At 34.1% G+C, this 9,001-nt stretch overlaps 1 protein-coding gene across 1 annotated transcript; it reads left to right on the forward strand.

The window, feature by feature from the left end:
- Positions 1-2,672: 2,672 nt before the first annotated feature.
- Positions 2,673-7,836, forward strand: LOC108974771 (sodium-dependent proline transporter-like). Its single transcript, XM_018942801.1, has 10 exons — positions 2,673-3,051; positions 3,242-3,373; positions 4,244-4,413; positions 5,882-5,973; positions 6,051-6,186; positions 6,252-6,582; positions 6,670-6,836; positions 6,898-7,026; positions 7,115-7,321; positions 7,384-7,836. The coding sequence occupies exons 1-10, from the start codon at positions 2,889-2,891 to the stop codon at positions 7,666-7,668; spliced, it is 1,812 nt and encodes a 603-aa protein (XP_018798346.1). The 5' UTR covers positions 2,673-2,888; the 3' UTR covers positions 7,669-7,836.
- The last annotated feature ends 1,165 nt before the right edge of the window (positions 7,837-9,001 follow it).

Consider the following 9,001-nt stretch of genomic DNA (forward strand, 5'->3'; position numbering starts at 1 on the left):
CTTGCATATGATATTTCAACTCAGTGCGGATATACATACGTACGTAAGTACTCTACAAAGAAGAAGAGAGTAAAAACGTACGCAAACGCGAAAAAGCTAGCCACATCCGAAAAGTTGCGAGGAGAGAGCAAAGTGTCGGTGCGATGCAAAAGATTCTGAAACGTGAAAAAGAAAAATGCTGAAATTTTGTAATTTTTAACTTTTAATCATTTTTGTACAGTGAAATTTGCCTGCAATTATTAGAAACTAGATATTTTTCACGTAGTAAATACTTAGAAATAATTTTTTCTTTCTTTACACTTCCTTACTTGTTTTGTTCCAGGTCTCTAACAATTATTGCTTTGAGTATACCTGTAAAGCGAAAAACGTCGACTTATTTTGGCCCACTATAATTCAGAGAGATATCATTATAAATTTTTGTATGAGTCAGTGTTTATCAGGCCTTTTACACAAATCAAAATATAAAAACAAGCGAGAAATCGTTAAACTTTAGGAACAGAGTATCGACTTTCCCCAGTGAGGTTTCAAACCGATCCTGAGTTTATTTCTAGATGGGAACGTAAATTGTTTTCCTTTCAACATATTTTAAATATTTATATTACTTCGTAAATTTATTGAATTTGAAATAGAATCTCTGAATTTGGGTGTCCGAACCACCGCGGATACGTCGCTGGCCATCTCTATAGTTGTCAAAGCCATAAAAATATTTTCCCAGTAAACAAGTTTCTCAAAAATTCTGGGACAAAATGACAGTAGCTCTAGCTCTATATAAGAAAGGCAGGCGCCGTGCCTGGCCAGTGATTCTGTGACACTCACGCTGCGAAGTAATGTGCTTTGAAAGTCACAAGGTGACTTCAACTGGAGTTTGCTGCGAGTCGGCTCTATATAAGAAAAGCAGGTGCCATGCCTGGCCAGTGCTTGGGTGAAGCCAACGCCGCGAAGTGGTATGCCTTGAAATTCAAAAGGGGACTTCAACGGTTTTGGAAGATTATTGAAGCCTAAGAAAAGTGAAAGTTTCCAAAATCACTATATTTTTTTTTTTTTTAATCGCGTTGCTTAACATCCTTAGAACAATACTCTCCCATTAGTAGGATATCATAAAACATAGTATTACTGACTATGAGTCTTGGATCTATGCTTATAATCCGGAAACATGCTATTAATCGGCCGAATATCATGGCAAAGGTGAGGTAAGCCAAAGCCGAAAAAACCACGTCAAAGCAGGTCAAAAATCAAAGTGATGTTGTGTTGTGTTCGATTATCAAGATGTGGTGCACTCCAAACTCCTTCCAAACGGCGAAAACTATCAACAATAAATATTAGTTGAGTGTTAAGCGTTGTTTGTGTGAAGCTATTCGTAAAGTATGTACCGTCCCATACTACATTGATTCTTCATGAGCTTTTCGATTTTGACGAATAAATTAAGAATTTTAAAAATATGAACAAAACCTTAGCATTTTTTTCTTATAGTAGTACATTAAGCTAATTTATATGTGTATACATTAGGGTTGGTAAAAAATTAATATTTTTTCGCTTGGTACTCAAACAAAAAACAAAAAAAAAAAAGGTCTTTACACACCTCTACGAAAGTCTCTTCAAGTATGAGCTCTTAATTGCAACGCAAAGATCCTCCGCGCCCCCTTATTATCAGATTTAAAAACTCATTTCTCGCTTCCAGTTACATGAAAAATATTTTGTTTCATAGATTTTATTAAAAATTCAATGCTCCTCGAAATGGTCTCAAAATATTAAAATATGTTAAAGGTTGAAGTTTGATTACACTGTGGAGCATTTTGGGAGTTATTGTCTGGGGGGTGAGAAATTCCAAGTCAGTTGTTGAATGCGTCACTTTTAATCAGCTTTCGTATATCTGGACCATTTAGTACGCCTGATTGGAAAAAATTAATTTGTTAAGATGGAAAACCATGTTAAATAAGGCAAAAATTTAAAAGGTCATAAAAAAAAACTGACACATACGAACGCCAAACTCTTTGAGGGTTTTACTATACTGACCTAGTACCATCACCCTGACTTGGAATCCCAAGATTAGCTGTTGTACTGTGTTATTTAGAACAAATTTAAAAAAAATAAATTTTATGAAATATGGAATATAATACTTTTAATTTATGGCATTGAACTTCAAGTGCTATTAATGACAAATAAGAGAAATTATTATAATTTATTTTTTGATTTTGTGTTCAAAACAAACCATTATTATCATTATCTATATATGTACTGTTATTTACATGATTAGTACACGTATAAACTATTATTATAGCCGCATGCATATAGTAAATTGATAATGGCAGCATTCGTCTAAAAATTAAAATATTCGATTAAATCAAAACAAATCTATAAATATACATATATGTAAGAGAATTTGTATGCACAATTTCAATATTTAACATACTATGTTTGTATATACTCAGCAGTGTGTTTGCATACGCTCATGCATGACTTCAGCGCGAAGAGTTTTTCCGATATCGCTCGATTCGGTCGGAAGCTGAGCAATTGCAACGAACGTGAATGAAACATTCAAGTGATTAAATTTTAATTTTCTTTAGTTGTTTTTACCATTTTTCTCTTTAACCATATTATAATCACTCGCAATAGTTGCTACGTACATACATTTGGGTATGTGAACGAAATTTTGAAAATCGAGCAGAAGCTGTTGATCAGTTGCTTTTCGACACTCTGCGCACATGGAACGCTGTGTAACGGCGCGATTATTGTCAAAATTTGCTGCATTCGTGTTAATTTCTTTTTTGTGTGAAAATTTACAATTTTGCAAACAATTAATTAATTAAATAAGAAAAAAAAAATTAGATTGGCATGAATAGCATGTGTGTGTGTTTGTGCGTGTGCGTCTAACAAAAAAATTTGTTGAAATGATTTATGAGAGTTCTTATGACAGCGGTCGTCTGCCGTACAAACCGGATTTGGCACGTGGCTATTGGAGCAAATCCAGCGACTTTATATTTACCGGCATCAGCTTGGCTTTTCGCTTAGATGTTTTCTCTATAGCTTGGATTGTATTCACATATGCTGGTTGTGAGTAAATATGTCTAAAGCAAAGTTATGAGAAGAGCGCTCAGCGTAAAATGGTTATGTATATTGAGTGGCAGCATAACTAATTGCGCATAATTGTTATTTTTGTTGTGCATATTTTTTGTCAACAAACATAAAAATAAACTTTTCTGTGTGCGTTTCGTTGCATTTTTGAAAAACAATTTATTTTTAGGCGCTTCCGTAATACCGTATATCGCAGCTTTATTCCTATTTGTTGTTCCACTTTTCGTAATGCAATCGTTTCTGGGCCAATTTTCGAGTAGTGGCTTCATAGCGGCATTTCGAATAGCGCCACTCTTTAAGGGTGAGTATTTTTAGTTAAAATATGTATTTAGATATTTGCTGTTTGCTTAGTCTTTAGTGGTGGTAATTAGTTGATAAGAGAATCATAGACTTCTTGGAAGCGCAAGTTGTGTGGCCATATACACATATTAAGGTTAAAAGGCCGAAAAAAAACGAATTTAACAGAATTATTTCTGAGAAAACTTTTTAAATTATTAATCCAAAAAATTGTACACATACTGTAAAATTTATATTTATTTGGAGAAGAACTACAGCTAATCTCTGATAGATCCAAACTAAATCCTCTGAAATTAAAAAAAAAAACAAAAACAAATTTCGTTAAATTCATTTTAAATCTAGTAACTGATCGAAGGTATGAGCAAAATATATGTTTTTGACAAAATGGCGGTTTCGGTGGGAAAAAAATCTTTTAACAAATATATTTAAAAAGCTCGTGTTAAAATTTGAGACTAATCGACTTAGCCGTTTTCGAGTAATGTTGGTCACCAACTTTTAAAACACTATTTCGAGAAAAACTTTACATTTGCATGTAACTTCAAAAATATTCACTTGAGCGATATGAATTTTTCTGTGTATATTCTTAAAAACTATAACTGTATATAACCCGTTAATTATTTACATTAAAACTAATTAATTAATTAGATAATATATTAGTTAGTAAGTCCAATTTCAAGACTGTCAATTAATATCAGAAAAGATAACATTTTTTAAAGGCACGAGAGTCAGGAATTTATATAATTGTTATTCGTTATAATTTCAGCCCAACTAATAGCATGAATGTATTAAAATAGTATAGTAATAGAATTAAAATTATTCCCTTCTAAAAAAAAAATATTTTAATTTCAAAAAAGTACTAATTTTTAATACTCAGGAATTGGCTACATTAGTCTGGCTGTGAATTCGGGTGTGCTCACTTATTATAGCGTTTTTGCTGCCGTACCATTACTATATTTAATACACTCTCTGCGACCAACGTTACCCTGGAGCTGTGAGGGCATCAAGCATTGGTCATACAATTTTACGGAAAACGAAGTGCGACATGTGAGTAAATTTTTTAATATTTGTTAGATTTTTGTTTTCAAAAATTTTATAAAATACTAAAAACAAATTTATACAACTTCATAAAAATATGGTACATAAACAAATTTCATAATTTCACTCTTCCTATTAAAGTACAGGTTAGGATAAGTAAGGCTACACGATAAATATACAGATAAATAAATGAGGATTGCACTGTGACCTAAGGTATATTGTGCCGACACACATAGACGTACATACAGGGTTTGTCCGGAATATAATAGCACTGAGTCAATTAAAAAAATGATTGAACCAATCGTTACGATTCTTTAAAAAATTTAAAAATAGGCTCTTTCTATGTCGATTCAGCGCTGCCAGCGCCATTTAGAAGCATTGAAGGCGTTACGGAAGGCATTCTCCGGAATAGCCTTGAGAGCCGAGGTCCATGCTGCTTGGATCCCCTCTGTCGTTTCATAATGCTTGCCTTTTATCGACCTTTTCCGGCAAGGAAACAAAAAAATTCGGTCGGCCGCATCTGGGCTGTAGGCCGGCTGGGGAAGCGTTGGAGTGCTGGCTTTGGTTAGATACTTTTTCACAAGACAGACGGTGTGAGCTGGGGCGTTGTCGTGGTGCAACTACCAATCGGCTGCGATGTCTGCCCGAACACGATTGGCCTTCGTTTGAGTCTCTTAAGAAGTTCTACGTAAAACTTTACGGTTTATCCAGGAGGAACAAATTCATGGTGAACGATGACTGCTTTCACTTTGGATTTGCTCATTCTTCCCTTTTTTTGGACGAGAAAACGCCGGCGTGTGCACTCAGAAGATTGCCTTTTTTGTATCGGGATCATACTCAAAGATCCATGACTCATTACCTGTGATTACGTTATTCTAAAATTGGAGATCTTCCAGTCGCTCTAACGAATGCTGCATTTTCGGCTTGCACCACTTACAGAAACAATTCGCGCGAAAATGTTTGTCCTCATTCGTACGTTAGCTAGGAACGCCCTCTACCGAATTCAATGGGTGCCCTCACGCTCTGAAGTACAGTCGTGGCGGATGAAATCAGTCCTATTGCTTTCCCTGTATTCCTTATGCCTTAGGCTCTCTCTATATTTAAGGTTAAGGAATGAAATACAAGCTAAATGGATCTATTTTTCGTATAGGCGTGTATAGCCTTCCATATTAAAGTACATAATACCAAAAAACAAAATAAGCATTTTGTAGAACATACAATTTAAGACAAAATCTTCGAAACGAGATGGGGATTTTTTCCTGGTAGTTTGAAACGTGATTTGAATTGTTTTATCCGTTATTAAGAAAAAAATAAAATAAGACCTCATACTTCGGGAAAATTTTTAATTGGTAAAAAACCTTTTGGACCTCTTTTTTCATATTACCAAGCGGAAAAAAATTATTTATATTATTATTTTTTTGACTACCACCACCCACACTAATGTATGCACTACATATATTTATTAATTTAATTTCAGATTTGCCATATCCTATCAAATGACCCACTGCCACCAAATGAGACTCATTTTTGGATTGTAACACACCAAATACCGTCGAACTTATTTTTAAAGTAATGTTTATCAAATATTATAATTATAAAAAGAAAGTTCCTAAAAGTACCATATTTTCTAACACATTTTTTTTCAGTTCTCGTTTTAATCACATGAAACTGTTTGAGCCACATAGCGAAGGTTTCTATATCTCTTGGGAGGTGCTGCTTTGTACTCTGCTCACATGGGCACTCATCGCGGCTATATTCTCCAAATTTAACAGCCTTGAAAAGGTGGCTATAAAGCTCCATTATTCATTAAAAAATATTTTTATAAATATATTTTTTTAATATTACAGCTGAGCACCGTGCTTCGCTACTGCATATTTACTGTCTTCATTCTGCTATTCATTTCTGTGCTACGTTTCGCTTTGGTACCACAATATCCTTTACTTTCGCTTTTTGATTTCTTTTTACCGAGTTGGGATAAGCAACTGGAAAGCTTTCCCTCTGTGGGCATATTCGTGATATCAGCATTTGGCGCCGGTTGGGGCACCATCATATCCCTAGCCAGTTTCAATAAATTCAAAACAAAAATTACGCAAAATAGTTGGATTATTTGTCTTGGCCAAATGTTGGTATTTCTCAGCTTCGGATATATTGTATATGTGACTGACATTTTTTATGATGGTGAGTTTGAGGTGAATTAGTGACCGATATATATTTTATATACACTTTATATATACCGCTATGAGTATTTAACAAAACCAATTACAGAAATCAGACAAGCATATGACAGTAAAGAGCCAGATTCATATGTGTACATAAGCAAGATGTGGGTATTATTTCTCTCCACCGGTAGCGTGATGGCGGAAATGTCGTGGGCGAATCTGTGGTGTATTTTATATTACGCAATGCTGTTCTTAGCGGCGCTAATCACAATTGTATGTAGAATTTAGCAAAATTAATTTTCTCATGCTAATAATTTTAAATTTGTTACAACAGAGCATTAGCTTGCTTTCAACACTGCAGAGCATTTTCGACGATTTCGAAGGATATCGCACGTGCAAAACGGAAGTGACACTCATTGTTATTGGCCTTTTGGGCATATGCTCGTTATACACGTGCTCCAATGTAAGCTAGCTCTTGCCGCTAAAATATCAACCAACTTATTTTGTTAATCGAAATTTTTTATTTTTTTTTCTAATCGAAAATTTTGCAGAAAGGCGTCTTCTTACATGTGATATTCTCCAATGACACGGTCGTCACGCAAACCGCGCTCAATCTCTTGCTATTTTTCGTTGTATTGTGGGTTTACGGGCGTGTACGTTTTCAACGCGATCTCGAGTTTATGTTAAGTCAAAGTTTCAGCACATGCAAGATTTATGTTTTGCGATTTGTGTCTCCACTATGCCTGATAGCGATTTTGGTATGCACTTTTTATTTGTTTTATTTTTTCGAGCTAATATATAGTTATTGCAATATTTTTAGCTGGCAGCGATTTTTGTTTCCGTTATTTACCACTATTTGGGCACAACGGTTGTACAAATAGCTGCGCTGTTATTTATTGTGCTGCCCTGGCTGTATATACCTGGTTACATGATGTATATTATGCTACAAACGACTGGCACTTTTAAGACGCGTTTCAAACGCTGCTGCCGCCCCATGGACTGGTATCCCGTGGAGTTAGAGGACCGACAACGTTACGAGCAAACAATGCGTAATGCGGATATGACGCATCAATTGCATGAGGTTGAGGAGGAAACCGTGACATAGCTAAGAATTTGTTTGAGTTTAGCTACAAATGTGATTTTTTAAAGAAAAAAAAGTTATATATTGCACTGGATATGATTTATTTAAATTTGTAAAAATGTATATGTTTTTATACATGACTGTATATGAATAGTAAATTTAATTTCGAGTATTTTGGTACCGAATGAGTTATATAAGGGTGTATTCTTGCATAGAAATTTTGAAAGAATCGAAATTTTTTTCATGAATCGATAGTTTACGTGTTCAAAAAAATGATATCTCCAGCTCTACCGGACCGATTTTTTCTGAAATTTGATAAACACCTGCCTTGGATTTTGGAAAACTTAAAATTTTAGTTGTCTTTTGTTTTTTAAATTCGTAAAAGTGAACAAAGCGAATAAAAACTTTTTTTGTCAAGTCGTCGCTGTGCTGTGATTTTTTTCTTTGACATCTGCGACATCTTTACTAATGATAATTGTTCCCAATATTTTTGTGTTAAACCACCACATGGGCTGAAATAATCCCCCACTCCATAGTTCGACACTCCAACGAGTGTAATTCGACAACTTTTAGATTTTTTTTTTTTTTTAATTATTGTACCATCTTTAAATGTTAATATTTATTTTTAAATTTTTATATTTTATTGAATGCCTAAATTTAGGCGACGGGACTAAAATACATCTAAAATACATGACTGGGTCATGTCGTCTAAATGGATAAAAACAGCTTTGAAAGTATTCGACGCAATGTCAGGCTGGGAAAGTAGAGGAAGATCTCTACTTCGTTGGATAGACCAGGTGGAAAAGTACTTGGCTACACTTGGAATGTTCAATGGCCCCAAACAGCAAAAAGGAAGAATTACTGGCGGGCTTTTGTAAACTCAGCCATATCCGTGTAAGCGAGATCTAAAGAAGAAGAAGACCAGAATACCCCCATAAGTAAAAAGACATTATTAACTTTCCGTTCTATACTATGAACTAATAACTTTGGACCTCGACCAATTAAAAGTGAATGTTACGTGGGTGGACACCACACATTAGAAAATATCACATTTTAATTAAAAAACTTGGTACTTTTGCAATTTGTAAGATCAAGTAAAAATATAGATCAGCAGCTTAAGTGAACCCATAGAGTCATTTTTGATCATGAGTGTATAGTGTATGTATAAAAAAATGTTTTGTTCAAGTTGTCTTATCAAGTTTATTGGTCATCAAATTTCCTGGTAATCATCAAATTCAACATTAACAACAACAGCTAAATTTAAAGTTAATTATTGTTTTTCAAAGAAATTTCCTTATAATTTCAAAAAAAAAAAAAAAAAAAAAAAAAAAAAAAAAAAAAAAAAAAAAAAAAAAAA

Source organism: Bactrocera latifrons, unplaced genomic scaffold, assembly GCF_001853355.1.
Source record: "Bactrocera latifrons isolate USDA-ARS-PBARC rearing strain unplaced genomic scaffold, ASM185335v1 scaffold_59, whole genome shotgun sequence".
In the NCBI taxonomy this organism is placed as follows: Eukaryota; Metazoa; Arthropoda; class Insecta; order Diptera; family Tephritidae; genus Bactrocera; species Bactrocera latifrons.

Bases quoted from the DNA above. Each gene is read 5' to 3' on its own strand.
- LOC108974771 (XM_018942801.1), top strand. From the start codon at position 2,889: ATGATTTATGAGAGTTCTTATGACAGCGGTCGTCTGCCGTACAAACCG. The intron at 4,414-5,881 runs GTGAGTAAATTT...ATTTAATTTCAG, and splicing joins CGGAAAACGAAGTGCGACAT to ATTTGCCATATCCTATCAAA. The intron at 6,837-6,897 runs GTATGTAGAATT...TTGTTACAACAG, and splicing joins TAGCGGCGCTAATCACAATT to AGCATTAGCTTGCTTTCAAC.